At 40.2% G+C, this 18,653-nt stretch overlaps 1 protein-coding gene across 1 annotated transcript in view; it reads right to left on the reverse strand.

The window, feature by feature from the left end:
* The window catches only part of GRID1 (glutamate ionotropic receptor delta type subunit 1), a 326,741-nt gene that overhangs the window by 134,410 nt on the left and 173,678 nt on the right, over positions 1 to 18,653 (reverse strand). The window contains exon 6 of the mRNA XM_088472239.1: positions 7,472 to 7,573. Within this exon, the coding sequence (XP_088328365.1) occupies positions 7,472 to 7,573 (102 nt within the window). The remainder of the gene's footprint in view (positions 1 to 7,471; positions 7,574 to 18,653) is intronic.

Consider the following 18,653-nt stretch of genomic DNA (forward strand, 5'->3'; position numbering starts at 1 on the left):
CATTATTGAAAGAAAATGATGTGTCTCTGCACATAGTTTTCTTCTGCTTCTTTCATACCTTTTAGTTTTTTCAAAAAAGCAAATAAAAAAAATCATACAATCGGCTATGTTGAAAACAGCAGCAATGCACATGGACAGTTGTATTTTTGCATGTGACTGCTTTTAATATGCATTTTAAATCCATTATGTTGCACAGTTAATGTGCAGTTTACATGTAGATATGCACAGAAACAATATTTTAAAACAGGTATATGACTGATATAAGAAATGCACCATACTTAAGAAAAACTGTAATTTAAGAAAATAAAATACATATATACACTAAACAGAACACTTTTTTTTAATTGCAGAAATAATTGTTTGCACAGACTGTACTCTACCCTAATATTGGTGGCTGACCAACAAATTCTGCAGAATGTGACATGGAATGAGATGAGCATACTATCTTTATAAACTCACTTAATAAAGATGGGAAGTAGTCAACATTCATGTCATAATTCATAATGCAAAATGGTCAGAATGTCAACATTAAAAATGTTGACATTCAACATGTCGTTATATTTAACATGTCGACAGTGACAAAATGTTCACATGTTCAAAATGTCAACAGTGTGTGTCAACACATTAGGGTTAGGCAGCAGTTAGGGATATCTGCAATTACAGTTAGGCTAAAATTTGAATGCTGACATTCTGACGGTCGACAATTATAATGCCAACCTTTTGAATGTCGATATTCTGACCATGTCAATATTATGGGGTCAACATAATGAATACTGACATAACATACTGAGCCCATACATCCAGCTGATGTCTCCCAGTTGATAGGTTAGATACAACTGCCGGAAAAATATAACAGTAATATGCAAATAATTTATGAAACAAACAGAGGGATATGGATTAAAAAAAATATGTCCTTTGCTTAGAGGTAAACTGCTGTATATGAAGTGCTTTCAAACAATATCCTTATTTGTCAATTCAATGTATTGTCTTGCAGCCACTGCTTTTGATCTACTAGAGATTTTCTGACTTTTCTACTCCTGACATTTTTATTTCTTTGCCAGCTCATCTGTATGCATTCCATCCATGATAAAAAAAAACTATTTAGCTCTAGTTTCAAATTAAAAATATTTATAATATTTAAATAATTCAAATACAATATGTAAAGCAACAATAAGAGCAGTCACGTGCAGCATTGATCCGGAGACTTTCTAATGCTAGGCCCAGTGTATGTGGCATGTCCACAAAGACCTGTTTGCTAGGGAAACTTAGGGGTGTATGTACTAAAGTGCCGGTTTTTAGAAGTGGATTTGTTGCCCATAGCAACCAATCAGATTCTGCTTAAAATTTGTCCAGCACCTTCTAGAAGATAATAGCTAGAATCTGAATGATTGCTATGGGCAACATCTCCATTTCTAAAAACCCACATTTTAGTAAATATAACCACTAGAGTTACTGTAGGACAAGGTCACACAAAACAGCTAAAGCACTCTATTGTCATAAAGGTGGAATGCTTCCCCTGTCACTTGAAAGCAATTAATCTAAGAGCAACCTGCATGCACCGTTTTCTGAGATAAGTCATGTAAAGGAGGAGAACTTACCTATAGCTTCATAACACTGATCAAGCTTTTGTGAATGCTACAACTTACTAGATGGAGAAATGCACCATTCATGCTCTCAGGTGTAACACCCCTTCCTAAGTTATTAATCAAAAGGTACATCAATGCTATATCTACCAGTCATTTCCTTTGGTAAAGTGAATTTAAGGTGAAATGATGGAGCATATGTAATTATGTAGCTAAGGTCATTTTCAATTTTCCTCTCTACTGTACTTTTCAACAGAGAGAATGTCTGGATTAAAAAAAACAAAACTAATTTAAAAAAGCTTAAAAGTCTGTTCCATGCCTGTTTTGTGTGATAAAGGCAAATCTTTTGTGAAATGAATTTTGAATTTTAAAATGGTTCGTTTTTCATTCGCAGCTAAACAGTTAACAATGAAGATATATTGTAGGGCCTGATTCAGTAAGGATCGCAAAAATGATCGTGGCTGCGATTACACACGCAGTCTCACTGCGATGATATGCTAATTCATTGCAATCGCTATGCCATCGCAGCACTACATACGGATGCCCACCTTACCTAACACTCGTCCGTAATGTTTAGCAACACTGAGAAACCATAGGTAACATCGAGTACCATCGTAGCCTTACGCACACTTGCACAAGGTCAGACCTTACTCAGGAATTGCTAACCTCATCTCACACAGTGAAAGGCCAAGCTGCATATGGCATCGCAGTGGTTAATTTATGTATGCCCCTGCAATTGCATATAAATGCACTGGTATGCCTGTGTTTCTCTGACCACCAGGAGCGGATTGGCCGTTGAAGTCAGCGGGTAGATTCCCGGTGGGCCGATGCACTTGTGGGGCCGCTTCACGGCCAGCAGGTTTTTCTTTTATTTTTTGAATACATTTCCATTCTGAAAGTGACTCAGTCAGCCTGCGGGGCTGAGAGGCCAGGAAGACAGGCGAGGCAGGCGGAGCTAAGGCAGTCAGCTGACTGGGCTGAGACTCCAGGCCAGGCAGAGCAGACTGGAGAGGCGGGCAGCGCCAGCGTAGCAGATGGAGCTGAGGGGCATAAAGGTAGGTACAGGAAGCGCAAGGGCACTGCACAGATCTAACAGAGGGACCCGTTGATGCTGATGGTCATGGCTGCAGCCTGCTTCTCACTCATAGACACATGTTCTGCCTGTGAGTCAGAAGCAGTTTGGGCTGGAATCATCAGCACCAACGGGCTCTCTGTCAGTTTTCATCAGATCCAGCCAGGTTTTATATGGGGGCATTGGTGGTGTGTGCTCCCCTCCCCCACTCTTGCAAGGGACTTCAGGCTCTGAGTTTCACTTTCCTTTCCTCTCCTGACTCCACTACACATTGCCGTCTCCTACAGCACCTCCTTCCCCTGCTTACCCTGGCTGGGATACACAGGCAATCAGTTGTACCTCTGCTCCTGCACTCCCCATGTGTGCTTCTAAACCCCCCCCATGTGTGCCTCTGCCCCTCCATGTGTGCCTCTGTCCCTCCCCCCTCCATGTGTGCCTCTGCCCCTCCCCCCCATGTGTGCCTCTGCCCCTCCATGTGTGCCTCTGCCCCTCCCCCCTCCATGTGTGCCTCTGCCCCTCCCCTCTTCTATGCCTTATTCCTTTTTGCATCTATACCTTTGCCTCATACTCCATCTGTCCACCCCAATATGTACCTGTGATACTTCTCCCTGCTGGGCCTTTGCCATCTATACCTTTGTCCCTCTGCTTGATTCCCCATCCAGTACCTCTGCTACCTCATCATGTATGCATATTCCATCCCCCTCCTCCATGGCTGGTGACTGCCATCAGAAGCGGCGCAGAGCACAGAAGCAAGTCCGTGTACAGCACCACATCATTCATCTAAAGGTTGGGCAGGTAAGCACAATTTTATGTTAATAATTTTATGTTTCTAGTTTATGTATTTATATTTTATATGTGAAGATAAACTTCTATACTATATTTATACTTATTATTATAAAATTGAACCCAGATATAAATGAATTGTGGCACCTAACATACACGGCCAGTGTCCCTGCTCCAACTGCACGTGCGATGCACATTAGGTGTTTGCCGCATCAATGGGAATATAGAGGACCAGGAACTAGGGGGGAAAGTATAATGGGAGAGGACAGGAGAAGCAGACTGGCTGATGTGACCAGCAGATGCCGGGTTCATTTAGTCACTGTGCGTGTGTGTATATTTATATATATATATATATATATATATATATATATGTGTGTGTGTGTGTGTGTATATATATATATATATATATATATATTAGGGGTGAGCGGGTTCGGTTTTACTCGGATTTACTCGGATCTTTAAATGGCATTTTATTGGCTATCGCCTATCATGTGTTTTGGATAGCCAATATAATAAATCCGAATTTGCGGTAAAGTAGCGATAAGAACCGAGTAAATCCGAGTAAAACCGAGCCTGCACATCCCTAATATATATATAAAATCACACATGCATGCAAAAAAAATAGATATGGATAGGGAATGTGGCATGTCGGTGGGCATGTAGGTAGATTTGGGGGTATGTGGTGAGGTCTGAGGAGCATCTGACGCATGTCAGTACTATGGGGAGTGCATGACACTCACTCTGGGTACCAGGGCCCCATGGAATACCTCTGCATCCACTGGATCAGTAGTGGGGGGGACAGGACACTGATTCATCTGTACTGGGCCCATCATGTCTGATGAGAGCCCATGATGCAGGGGATGCCGTTACTATGTGGCCCAAACTGCTGCTGGGGCCCCGCATCCCCTGCACACGTCATGCTGATAAACAAGGGAAAAAACTGGCAGTGATCGCATTAAGTGCATGGCGGCAAGGGACTCTTCACTAAAAGCTGAGTGGGTCCTCCAGAATAATTACTGTAATGCTGCCCCAGTGCTGGGGTGAACATCCTCCAAGGGGTAGTAATTACAGTGAGGGGTAATACTGACAGAACATTAATTAGTGAGAAAGTGTGACATATTAACAAGGGGAATCTGTACTCCCCTCTCTATATACCACCCCCTATCTCTCTCTAACTCTCCTGTCTCTCTTTCTCTTCTTAGGTATTTTCCCTTTACCTCTTTTCCTATCTCTGGGTCTCATTCAGACCCACTCGCGAGCGCAGGACGCTCGATGGTACCCAAATGCGCATGCGGGGAAGCCGGGAAATGCGCATGCGGGGAAGCCGTTGCTCGGGGTCTCACAGCAAAGGGGGCGTGCTGTCGATGGTGAGTGACAGCACGCCCCCTTTGGTGGGCGTGCCAGGGGCGTGGCTGCCAGACGGAGGCGTTCCCATGGGAACGCCTACTGTCTGGGGCCGGCCCCACTGACATCACTAGTGATGTAAGTGGGAGTGATTTTGGCTCTGATAGAGCCAAAATTACTCCAGGGCTTGCGGCAGCGAGACCCTACCGCAGGGTCTCGTCGCTAGCCTAATGGTCACGATGGTCTTGACCATCGCGACCATCATCATGGACGCTCGCTATAGCTGTGGGTGGTAACCCACAGCTATGCGAGCGTCCAGGAGGACGCTCCTAAAAAAAAACCCCCAAAAAACGCCCTGATTCAGAGCGGGCGCTCGTTCAGAGCGTCCGGCTCTGAATCAGGCCCTCTGTCTCTTTCTCTCTAGCTCACATACTGTACACACTCTGTCACTTTGTTTCAATAAATGTTCCTGTCACTTATGTAGCGTAACTGCTCCTTTCTGTCATTCCCATCCCACTGAGGGGGAAAGAGTGTCATCACCTGCCCTAGTATATGTGTACTGTAAATAAAGTGTATGCCCTGTCACTATGTGTAGCACCTGTGAGGTGTCAGTGTGTCTAAACAAATATTTATTCAAAACCTGCAGACATTTTCCGCCTACTTCTGTGACTTCAAAAGTTAGAGAGAAGTTGGCTGCACTATTTTAGTTGGACAGTTGAATTGTTGGAACAGAGGGGTTGGGTACAGGATCCCGGCGGTCAGGATCCCGGCAGTCAAAATCCCAACATCGGCATCCCAACAAGGTTAGGATGACAACACCTTTCGGTAGGTATCCTGACCCTCCCCCTTCCCCTAGCCCTCCCTCCCCGATGCCTCAACCTAGTCTCCCCCTCAAACACCATAAACCTAACCCAACCCCCTTAGTGCCTAACCTTAACCCTTCTCCTAGTACTTAAGCCCCAACCATCCCCCTAGCCCTGCTACTTACCTTCAGGATGCCATTGGTCGGGATGCTGGTGCCGGGATTCTGACAGGTGTTGGGATTCCGGTGCTGGTATTCTAAGCCGGCATCCCCTGTGCCGGGGTACTTAACGTATTCCAGAGAAAAGTTGGTCTGGTGTATGGCCAGCTTTAGCCTTGCCTATCAATGATACCACCAGGTATAGTGATGTAATAATCCCGCCTACTTTGGTGTTTTGGTTCTGCCTACAGTTGATTTGGTGCCGCCCATGTGAGGCCACTTCCAGAAAATATTTCCAGGGCCACTTTTAGTTCCCAATCCGCCCCTGCTGACCACCCCCCTGTCACCTCCCACAAATAGCACTTCCTGTCAATCACTGTGCAATGGCTCTGCATAGTCACTGCTGTGACTACATATGCAGAACACAACAATCAGCCAATTGTGTGCATTATCGCAGTTGCGATCCTTGCTGAATCAGGCCCCTGGTCCATTGGAGGGAAACATAGGCCTTTCAAAGGTACATTGGACTGTTCATCTTCTAGAACAAGGGTGATCAACATGCAGCCTTCCAGCTGTGGACTTACACATCCCAGCATGCCCTGTCACAGTTTTGCTATTAGGGCATGCTAAAACTGTGGCAGGTCATGCTGGCTTGTGTAGCTCCACAGCATCTGGAGGGCAGAATGTTGAATACCCCTGTTTTTGCAACAAAAAATGTCCCAATCATAAAATATGTGAATATGATACCCTAAACACATTCTTACTTTAAAAAAATGGATACTTTCACTGCTAAAGTCAGAAAATGCAATGGAAACAAAAACGTTGTTTTTAACGCTCCAAAAATGTTTGGCTCTCCCTTTTCCTAAATTACCCAAATACAGCACACTTAGACCTTTTTCTTGCCTCCTTGGCATGGCCATACTGTCATCAGGAGACCGGGAGTAGGAATTCCCAATAATGACAGTATTGTATTGATTATTTTTCCTGATTTACAGTAGTGAATGCCAATTGGCATTCACTAAATCTTAGCTGCCCATGTATATTGGAATGAAAAGCATCAAATGCAGCCTAGCACTTAAGGATTCTTCTGCGGAATCCTGGTTAGGGAAGGATTCAGTTAGTCTTATCAAAAGTGAATACAGGGCTATTCTGATCATGATTGAGGATATTGATAATGAAGGTGTTGGTGGTGGAGATTGCAGGTGCTTGGATCTAGCAGAGAGAAGGGAGCTAGCTGACGCTGGACTGCTTGTTGTTACTTTTTTATAGCGATGGCTCTTTTTAAACATGGTACAATTAGGGTTAGGCATAGAAAGTGGAGGAGATGTTAGAGGTTCAGGGTGAGCAATCTCATCAGCATTTTTGACTGGCCAACAGTGCTGGGTTCTGCTTTGTATACTGGTCTTTAGATGATAGAGCTTTGCATTCTATATCTAACAATAGCTTGCATAAATTATATATATTTAAGCAATAAAGACTTCACTCTCTGAATAAAACAAAGACAGGATTGAAACTCATACCCATAAACGGGCATAGCACAAGGCTCCTACTTTCTTCACCCAGTGCATGATATTGCTGGAGACATTTTCACATAGAAAAAAAAGTTCTTGAAATCAAATATTTACATAAATTCCCTTACACTAGAACAGCAGCATGATAATAAGGATTCTGAAGTTATGTATTAGATGTAAAAAGGAACATGTTGTTTTGTACTTAGCAGATGCGTACCAAGATAGTCACCACTTTCAGCGTTAATCCTTGCAGGTCATTGTCAAGTCGTTTCTCTTGCAAGCTTCCATTAAGGCCTCTTAAAGAATCCCAGGTTGCCAGCTATAACAATAGAAGACATTTTAAAATAGCATTACTTAGTTCCTAAATGATTCTGATGCAGCTGGAGAAAGGTAAATAGATGCAGGCACATGTCACCTCAAATTATCTGTGTTGTTTCTGTGTCATATTCAGCAAAAGAAAGAAATAAACTATTGAAGATATAACAATTATATTTGTACATCAATACACAGTGAAGCAAATTCTCACATATAATAACAGGTTAAATGACTGTAGGCCATGGCTAGTGTAATAGCTTCAGTGTAAAGATAGGTTTAAAAATTTAAAATAAGTGCCAATATTTAAATTCAAACTTTAAAAGGCAGTGTACATTATTCTTCTTTGTTTGAAAATGTTATATTATACAGTATGGCTCATGTTATTTTATATGGCAGATTTAATACAGTAGTTACATGCACTTAACCCACCAGTAACTGCAATTGTTATTTCTCCACCTTATTTATCAATTGTTCTTAGGCTGTAAGCTCACTTGGGTAGAATATGTTTATATTCTTTTTCATTGTTTTATTTGTATCAACGGGATGCAGTTTATATCCTGGGGGTCGGGATGCTGGCTCTCAGAATGCCAGCGCTGGAATCCCAACACCAGTCACAATCCCAGTGCCAGCATCCCGATGGTCAGTAGTGGGGTTAGGGGGAGGGATAGGCACTAGGGGGAGGGTTAGGTTTAAGCTGCGGGGGGAGAGGAGGTTAGATTTAGGCTGCAGGAGGGGAGGGTTAGGTTTGGGCTGTTGGGGGAAGGATTAGGTTTAGGGGTAGGATACTTGCCGACAAGTGTCAATATCTTAACCCTGTCAGGATGCTGGAATCGGGATTCTGACGCCATTCCATACCCAACCCGTATCAACATGGGAATGCACTAAATGTATATTCATATTGTAGACTATGATTCAATATCAAACACTTGCAAAGTCATATTAAGATGCATGGGACTAAAGTGTAATGACCTGTTTCTCATTTTGGATCTGAATGAGAGATGCATGCTATTTTGATGTCTCACGCAAGCAAGTAATGAGTTCAAAGATAGCTGTGGTGAACTGCGCACATCCAGGGTGTGGTGTTGGTGGAGAATGATGTGGAAGGGGTTTAAAGTGGGGTAGGGGAATGGGGTACTGTGTCCAGATGGTTAGATGGTGTGGGGAGGTGAGGGGTTAGGCGGGAGGTAGGGGGGTGTGGGGGTTTGGGAAAGCTGGGAGGAGGGTGGGAGAGTTTGTGTGGTGCGGGTGGGTGGGGTAAAGGGGTTGAGTGTGTGGAGTGCTGCTCTGTCTTACTGTAGTAACAGGTCCTGTTATTGGCAGAGTTGATAGTTGTTGGGCAGGAGCGCTCTCCTGTGGATAGTGGATTAGCTGGGTGATGGGTTGTAATGTACTGGGGGTGGTGGTTGTGTGTGTGGGTGTTAGCGAAGAATGTGGTGTGTTGTACCATAAAGGATGACAGACAAACAGACAACAGATGATGGGGCCAAATCGTTTATTGAGAGGCACAGTACTTCTCCGATAAGGTCTGGGGTGGGGGGGTTGAGATGTGGATCTGGTGGAATGGGTGATAGACTTTGCTTTATTTTTAGTCTGTGCATGCATCTGAGTTGCACTGTGCTGGCAATTTCAGTGGGTGTATCTGAGTGATAACAGGGGGTGACCAGCCAGATGCGGGGTGATGCTGCCATGTCGTGGTCAGCAACTGCTTCTTTTGCCATTGCTGACCACGGCAGCCGATGGTGCATCTTAATACACAAAGCGGCAGATTAGCACCAAAGACGATGGGTGTCTGTGCAAATATCCCATTGACTGTGGCATTAGCATAACAACGCAGAAGCATTGTGGCAAAAGACGCCATCACGGCAGCTTTACACCTTTGACTCCTAAAAGTGATAAGAAAGATGCACAGAAATTTGTTCTTGGATTAGTGTGGTAGGATCCCAAGGATGGCAGTTTCCTCAATATTGTGCTAAATATCTAATAAATAAATAGGATTGCCTTATATTCGTATTTCATACTGACTGTATATGTAATACACATGATCACTGCTTTTTGTGATGGAACGCAATGGTAATGAGTAGCAGCACCGTTGTTTTTTTCTAGAAAAAAAGTTCTTCTATTGTCATTGTATATTTTAGCATCCCTGCTTGGTACTTGTATCACCAGATTCTTCCATTCCAGCTATTTTATAGACCAGGTAGACACTTACATGGCCACAGGACCTTTAGACTGACAGAGGTGAGGTTAGGTAAGTACTGCATGCTTCATTACTGTGTAGTAAACATTTGAGACAGGCAGCACATACTGTAGCTAAACTGACTGAATAGAATCAGAAGGCTGTACATTATGCTTAAAGACAATTAAACTCTAAGGCAGAGGTGGCCAAACCGGTCCTCAAAAACCCCTAACAGAGCATGTTTTCCAGACCACCTGTGGATCTGTAAAATGTGTCAAATAGGAATGAATGCATTTTTTAAAATGTGACCATACTCACTACACATGTGAACCAGCTAGGTTATCTAGAAAATATGAACTGTTAGGGGTCCTTTAGGACTGGGTTGGCCACCCCTGCTCTAAGACTTTGACGAATGGTGTTTGTACCCTTTAAGCTGTGTATGTGTTGTTTTTTGAGTTACCTCTCTAACAGCCAATGGTATTGTAGTTGGGAATAGAATTGGGGTTTTGTAAGTGGTATAGGCATGATTCAAATACCAGTATGTTTCATTGTTCCAGAATCTTCTCCGACCCTCCTGCCCTGCTGGTTCTACTACACTGTTGTCTGTCAATAGATCTTATTGACTGTTATTTATACAGAATTATGTTATGTGTTTCTGGGGATTAATAAGTCATTCGTCATCAGGGAGTTTATCAGTACAACCATGCAACATATGTAATCCATATATGGCCAACTATAAATGGTATTTCCTACTCCAGAGAACAATAATATTCAGGGCTAGACGTAAAGATTGTTGCCACAGCTACGTGATCAGCGGTGAAGAGTAGACAGCAATGCCCCCACCACTAGAGGGTGTTGTATGCTGTGGTGACCAGAGTTTTACCACCAGCCCTTTATTATACAGTGGCATCTGAAACGCACCGTGTATGCACTTCTCTGGTTACCGCATACAGTAGAAACGCAGATCCATTCAATTTTGAGGGGCTTTTCTGTGTGGTAACTGGGAGTGGCTAACAGATATGGACATGGGAGTCTCAGCAACTGCACCTAAAGAAGCAGTTGCACTGATACCGACAGCCATGTTCAGAGGGACATTCTGCTTGTGCCATAGGCAGGTGAAAAGTCAATTTGTGCAGCTAATGGTGCACCGATAGAAATATGGTGCACTGATAGATATTTTTATTTTGCTAGTATACAGCTGCTCTCTGGATATAGCTCTGTCTAATGTGTTACATGAACACATCGGTGAAATGCACATTTGAATGGAGGTTAGAAAGATAAATCACTGCATTTTGTAAAAGGTTTATAAGGATGCATACAAGCCAATAAATTTATCGGTAGATTGGAAATTATCTTCCCTGATAAGAGAAATAAAGACTTGTAATAAGTTACATTTGGGAAGATGATCTTCTGGCTTTGAGTAGATATAAAATGTCAAAATCATCACTTATCTATTTTCATTATTAGTATGCCTAGCGAAACAATATATTATAACGTGAACTAATCCATATTTACTTTTTTTCTGAGACCTCTCAAACTGAAATGATAAAGCTGTCACATCTCTATATTTTATGGGCTAGAAATAAACACCTTCCTAACTCCAAGCAGAATATTTTATATATATCCCACATTTCTTGAACAAAGACAAGCAAAACTAAGCAAAACAGTCCATCAAACAGGAAACAAAAATGTCAAGATAATTTTATGGTTTTCTGTATTTCAATTCAGCCGTAAATTATCAGTGTTCCTCTCATTGCAGGGATGGGAATACTCTCCATTGATCAGAAATAAAGACTCCTTACAACTGGAGAGATGAGGGGAGATTGAAAACAATTAAATACTTTACTGGAAAGCTCTCATCTAATCCCATTGTTCCAGATCATTTTATTTCTGCATAAGTGCAGTAAGCTTAGTTACAGTGTATCAGTTGTCCATGAGTCTATTTTGTACATAACCAAATAAATGGTAAATAATCAATCTACGACACCTGTAATTAGAGATCAGCAAAATGTTGAAAACTATATAGTGGAATATTCACCTCATTTGGTTATTGGTCTTAAGTGTTCCAAGTCCTATCTTAACCACACCACTTAGCAGAATGAATTGAGCATAGATTTCCCTGCTCTATTTATTAACAGTTATTAATATAGCACACACATATTATGCAGTGATTTACAGAGAATAATTAGACATTCAAATGAGCCCCTGACCCAGTGGAACTTACAAATTGTGGGGTCTATGTACTAAGCCATGGAGAAAGATAAAGTGGACAGAGATAAAGTACCTATGAATCAGCTCCTAGCTGTCAGTTTACAGGCTATATTTGAAAAATGACAGGAGCTGATTGGTTAGTACTTCTCCGTCCACTTTATCTCTCTTAAAGGCTTAGTACATAGACCCTTATATAGCCTATCACTTGGGCACACACACTACGGTTAATTTCTTAGTCAGTAGTCATTATTTAACCTATCACTATGTTTTTGGATTGTGTGGGGAAACCAGAGAACCCTGTGGAAACACACAGAGACATGGGGAAAACATACCAACTCCACACAGAGTGGGTGCTGGTTGGAATTGCTCCTATTTACTCAGTGATGTGATGTATCAATATTACTGTACTACCTCTATTCATAGGCTCTGATTTCCGCAAAGTATAAATATACAGTATAAATATAGTGTGAAGTGACATCCAGCAGAATGTGGGAGCATATCTTGAAGTCCTTTGCACCATGCCTGGTACAGCACAAGATCTGATTTGCAGAAAATTTCCCCACAAATCTACTTATTTCTGCACATATAGTAAGTAAATGCGCATACAACTTTGGTGAGGAAGCTGCTGTACCTCACAGAGAGTATTTGACACCATCTCTTGGACAGTCAGAGGTAGACAGGAGATTCATGGCTTTTGAATCCCTTTATATCAAACAGCTCAATATTTGACCAATTACTTTTGAAATTTATTTCATAAGTCATTGGTTTTGGGAAAAATATTTGCTAAAGCTATTTCTGGGGTTTTTTAATGCTTGCGTTATTGAATCTCTGAATATGGGCTTTAGATAAGCTATAGCTTTATTTTATTTTTCCAGCTAAAATAATGTTTGAAGGACATGACAAAAGGCAAATCTATAAGCTGAAAATAAAGTATTTACTTTAAATCAGAATGTCAAGTTTTAATCAAGTATAGAATAATTATTTCAATCTTTATATTGAATTTTATCTGCAGTGAATATGCATTAAAATGAGTTTTCCTTTTATTTTCCATATTTCATTCCATTTTCCAAGAGGAATGAATACTAGTAACATATATACATATTATACCCTCCCGGGGGGTACACATAACTTAATTTATGACCAGCTATGGTTTGGTTTCTTTGCATGTGTGGACTGCATGGGTTGTTGCTGACATTTGGTGAAAATTTAATTACAATAGCCCCATTACAAATATATTTACTGAGAAAAATGTAGATGTGTTCAATATTTATTTCACCTGCTGTTGGTGCTAAGTCTATACTAGTTAATTTTTTATTGCATGAACTTTAACTAAAGGTTTTCTATTGACCATGATTATAACACTCATCTGAGGGGGTCCAACACAAAATTTGGGGAAGGAGGACTGGGAATATAGGTTAATTGGCTTCAGAGTAAGTTAACTAATGTTTCTGACTGGCACCTCTAAAACAGGGAGGTTTATAAGAGGAGGGCCCCGTTTGCAGTCTACGTGCGGGCTGCCCTCCTCTCCGGTAGTGTAGCAGACTCTGGATTTGTGCCAGAGTCTACTGCGCATGAACAGATATCCAGGAACATGGCATCCGCGCTATGTCCCAGAGAGTTATCTATTACGTATATGCAAATCTCTGGGAAAATGGCCGCCACACCATTTCCCCAGTGATTTCTGCCAGCAGTGCCAAATGACATAGGACTTCTGAGAGGTAAGTAGAATGCAATACGGATGGTGGGAATCCTTGCCTTTCTATTGTGGTGTGGAGAAGAAGTATGCTGAAGAGTCATGCCACTATGAGAGCAGACTCATTACATCATGCCACAGCCAGGTGATAGTGGATGTGTGATACTGCAACTTATATTAACATATATAGATTTATTCAGGGTACCACATTTGCATTGAATGTACTACCCATTCCTCATTTTTGCATCATACAAAAATAAATTAAACAGATTTTCTAACGGATGCATAAATGTATTTTTCACATGCTCTGGAGCATATAAGATAATCCAATTTTTCTTAAAGTCACAAAAAAATATGTTTTTTTTACATAATACACATTTTCCAAGTAAACCCTTTTCTCTTCTCACTGGTAATACATAAAAATATCCTTTGCTGCCAGGGAGACTGAAGTGGTGACCAAAAATATGACTGCACAATTTATAGGCTTAGAAAGCACTTGCCAGAAATCATCAAGCAGTGATTGCCAGCATCTCTCAGACAGAATGATACACTGACAATAAAAGTAAATTGCTAGAGTTGCATGGTGCCTTCATGATGCAAAATGAATTGTTGCTTCAAATCTAAAGAACATAATCTTACATTTAACTTTTGCTTTGTATCAAAGCGTAAAATTGTTGCAATAACCCAAGATGACACAATCTCTTATTTTTTAATGAAGTCATATCTTTGCTTCCCTTCAAAGTTTGATGTAAAAACATATGAAACACATCTAGACTGTCGTAATGCACCTTGAAGAGATAGATGGGGTAAATTTACTAACTGTTGGTTTTAGTTTTAAACCAAAACCAACAGACAATGATGGATATCACTGTCATTAAGAGATGCAAATACCAGCTATTTATCATCCATCGAGTCGAGGTCAGTAGTTTTTTACAGCTCTATATGCCATCTGGTTTGATCTTCCAGTTCAAAACTGATGGCAAATAAAAGTGTAAAGATGATGGCAAAAAGTTTAAAAAGCAATGAAAGTGTTAAAAAATTTTAAAAAAATGCACGGGGTCCCCCCCAAATCAGTAACCACCCCATTATCTTTCAACCTGGGCTGATACAGGAAAATAGGGGGAAAAGTTGGCACAACATCCTCCCTATTTTTCTATAACTGGCACTGGAATGGACCAGCTGGGGAGATAATGCTATAGCAGGGAGACACACAGTTAACTAGCCCCAGCTGATCAGGGACCCCAAAAATAAAAGAGTAGCCCCCACCTGAGGATCGAATAACCGTGGGATGAATAGCCATGGGGTATTCCCCAGACCCCTAGTGGCAGTGTGTGATTTGGAATACAGGTAACAGCACTCACACACCGTATGTTTTAATCCCTTAATAAAATATATATATATAAATAAATAAATAAAAAAAAAATATATATATATATATATATATACATACAAACACACACACACACTCACCAAACCCTGGGATGTGAACTTTTTCTGTCCATGTAGGCATTCAAACATCAGAAAATAACATTTAAAACAACAAAATAGTCACCTTGGACAACACTATACACAGTGCTATGCATAAAGGTTATTACCGGTCACTCTCATAGGAAAACAATAGGTGAATCACTTGTTGATCTCCTTGCTATGTGTAACCCAGCTATAGCATTATCCCTCGGCTGGTTCAGCCCAGTGCTGGCTATGGGAAAGTAGGAGGGACCTTACAACAAATTTTCCACCTATTTTCCTGTACCAACCAAGATTGAAAGGTCTGGGGCTATTTATTGATTTAGTAGGGGTGACCCCCACACTTTTTTTTTATTCAAACCATTTCATTACATTTTAAACTAACAAAGCCTGCAGAGATCATAGTGATCTGTGCAGTGCTTCTAGAAATTCACTTGCCACTGGCAGGTCCATTGTTTAAGATGGTTTGCCATCAGCTTTAAAATCAACCATTAGAAAATCCCCAGTTTGTATGGTTGTCTAAGTATCGATTGCTGGTCCAATGCTCTAAAGTAGGGTTTTAGGTTGGTTTTCTTTCAGTTTTGCAATTAGTAAATATGCAATTTTGGTTGGTTTGATAAAATTAAGATAAACACGTAACCGACCTTTACTAAAATTACTCACAACTGTTTCACATTTCTAGGATTTAAAGTTTTATGTAGTTTTGAGTTTTTAAATTTAAGGTGTATGCCTTGACAAGCTCCTCATATCATTATTTTGTGCTGCTCATAAACCCCAAATCAATACTCTCATTACATGATTAATACAATAATGTGACAAAATCAACCTTAGAAATGCTAATATGATTAATAAACATAATAAGTTGATGTAATCTTGTAGATGTTATAAAGATTGTACATTACAGCATTTACCTTTTAAGGTGCACAAAATTAATATTATATGTCCTTAGTAGTTTGTATACAGTATGGGATGATAAGGATAGCATTTCAGTTGTCACTTCAGGCAGTAGCATGGTTAGGCACAAACTAGGCAACTCTGACTGCCTATCAGCACACACTGCCTAACAGAACACTATCTGCCGCTGTCAATGAATTGTTGCCTACACCTCAGTCTCTACTCGCTGTTCTTAAAAAAAGGTTTTATTCTGTCCAGTGCTTATGTAGAAATCATGCGTACTCACCAATGCAGATTCAAAGTGATGCTATAGCAAACACAAAATGCTGATTCACTCACGGAATCAGGATCAGATACTGCTCATGATTATAATTTTAGGTTTGTAACACTCATGGTCAATTGCTGATGCTGTGTTATTAACTACTTGACATGTAAAATAAACAAAAATGACAATACTAAAATGAAAATACAACCATGAATTATCAATTTCAGCGGCAGAAAAATGTCAAACAGAAATTCTGACTGACGGGCACTGCACTGCAAGGTAGAGTACTATATTAACTCTTAACATGATTTTGAGTCTCCCCTTTATCAGTTCTTCACTCTTGCATATATGTCAAATTATTTTTAATATTTATACTTTAACAAAAGGTAAGGCTCTATTCTGACTTAACCTTCACTCAAACATTAATAATGTTCTGGTACTTAGCCCATAATGTCTATTGATAATGGTATAAATGACAATTGCCAGTGGGTAGAAAATGAAATTCATCATTTAGTGCATATAATAGTTATACGATGGACAATTAATAATTACATGATTTCCAAAATGATTTATCACAGTAAAATCACAACTATGGCTCAAAGAGAGTGCTGGGTCATGGCAATAAAAATAATAATAAATTAAAATTCTAACTATTCACTAGGTCAATAAAAGTTTCCCATATTAAGAAATAGGAGCCCTCAGCAGCATCGTATAATAGAACAACAAATATACTGTAAGAAATATACTATCACAAAGAATCCTTTGCCAAACAGAGTTCACTATAGGATCAGATTGTGGACAACATTGATGGATTGATGCAAGATAACGATGCTGGAGTCCAGGGCAGTGGACTAAGGAAAAAAAATGGAAGCTCAGACAGAGTAATGGATGACATGTGTTTATATGTTGACTTATTGAGCCAAGACAGAGCTGCTCCTTCACAACTTGAGCCCAGATATAAAATAAAAATATTGCACAGTGCATTATTTTGTACATTAAAGAAGTGTAGTTTTATGTGAATTAGAATGTAAAACAAAACTAACATAACAAATGCTGTGTATTTTATTAATTAACTCCCTTCTTTCTTTATGCAGATCTATAGAAATTCCAGGCACGGTTTCGGCCAAGCTTATCCTTGATAGATTCTGCAATTTCTCAATGTTCCCAGATGCTCTTCCTGGAGTTTGACAGAAGACTCCTGCCAATGCCAGTTTTCAACACTGCTAAGCTGCATCAACAGCTAGAAACTTCAGGAGTTTACATTGGAGTTAAAAGAACCCCAGGGGAACAGGAAGCTTTTCCTGTACTGCAGATATAGAACCCACTAAAATAAAAAAAAATGTTGGAAAGCATTTTATCATAATATAGCTACTATACCAAGCAAAGAATTTCAAATACTGTAAATGCAAAAAGCCTATGCAGGATTCTATTCCTTTGAAGAGTGTATGGTTTTCATGAAATGTAATGAGCCATCTACTTATCTCGCAACATACCAAAGACTTGGGACACACAAGACTTGTTATACAACAGTGTACCATTGACCTCAGACCACTTGTATGAGTGCGCCATTGCTGTTGGACCCCAAAGATATGTTTTCTAATAGAATGTATTACATACAACAATTATTATTTAAGTTACGACTGAACACTACCAATAATTGACAAAAAACAAATCCAGACATGAATGGTACAATAATTTGGGCTATTTACTCAGTCTTCTACTAAATTTCCAGGGCATACTGCAAAATTACCAGAAATACTAGTTACAATCCAATCAGGACAGAATGTATGTGTGGTCATTTAATGATCATGCTAATAGGCTCAAGTTGTATGATCAAAGTGACAAATGTCTGTTCATTTTAGGAGTTTGCATCTTAACACTGTGCAAAATATTACAAAACCATAAAACCTGCTCTATACTGTAGTTTTACTTAGTAGCATCAGCTATGGCTGGTGTCAGATTAGTGAAATAGCAAATTAAACTGTTTAACAATTACATCTGGATAAGCCATCAGAAAAGGAACAAATCTGCAATTACCTGGAAGAATTATGCCCTATTGGAAGGGTTAAAACTTGCTGTAGCATGTTATTTTAGGGAATTGTAAGGTTGCGTCTTAAGTCACAGTGGTATCAGTGCTGTTCTAAACACTTTCTACAAGTGTAATAAAATCTCTTTTGGGCACAGTCACTGTTATGTACTGAAAATGTGTTATAATTAAATTTAGTATAATTACTTTACAGAGTGATCAGTGACAGTGCATTGTTCAGGAAGAATTAATCCTGGGAGCTTTCCACAGCATTTTTGTTCCTGGTTCTAAATGAGATTTCAAAGAATGTAATTTATAATAACTAAAATCCCTAACGCGCATTTTAATATAT

Source organism: Taudactylus pleione, unplaced genomic scaffold, assembly GCF_031769625.1.
Source record: "Taudactylus pleione unplaced genomic scaffold, aTauple2 ptg000121l, whole genome shotgun sequence".
NCBI lineage: Eukaryota > Metazoa > Chordata > Amphibia > Anura > Myobatrachidae > Taudactylus > Taudactylus pleione.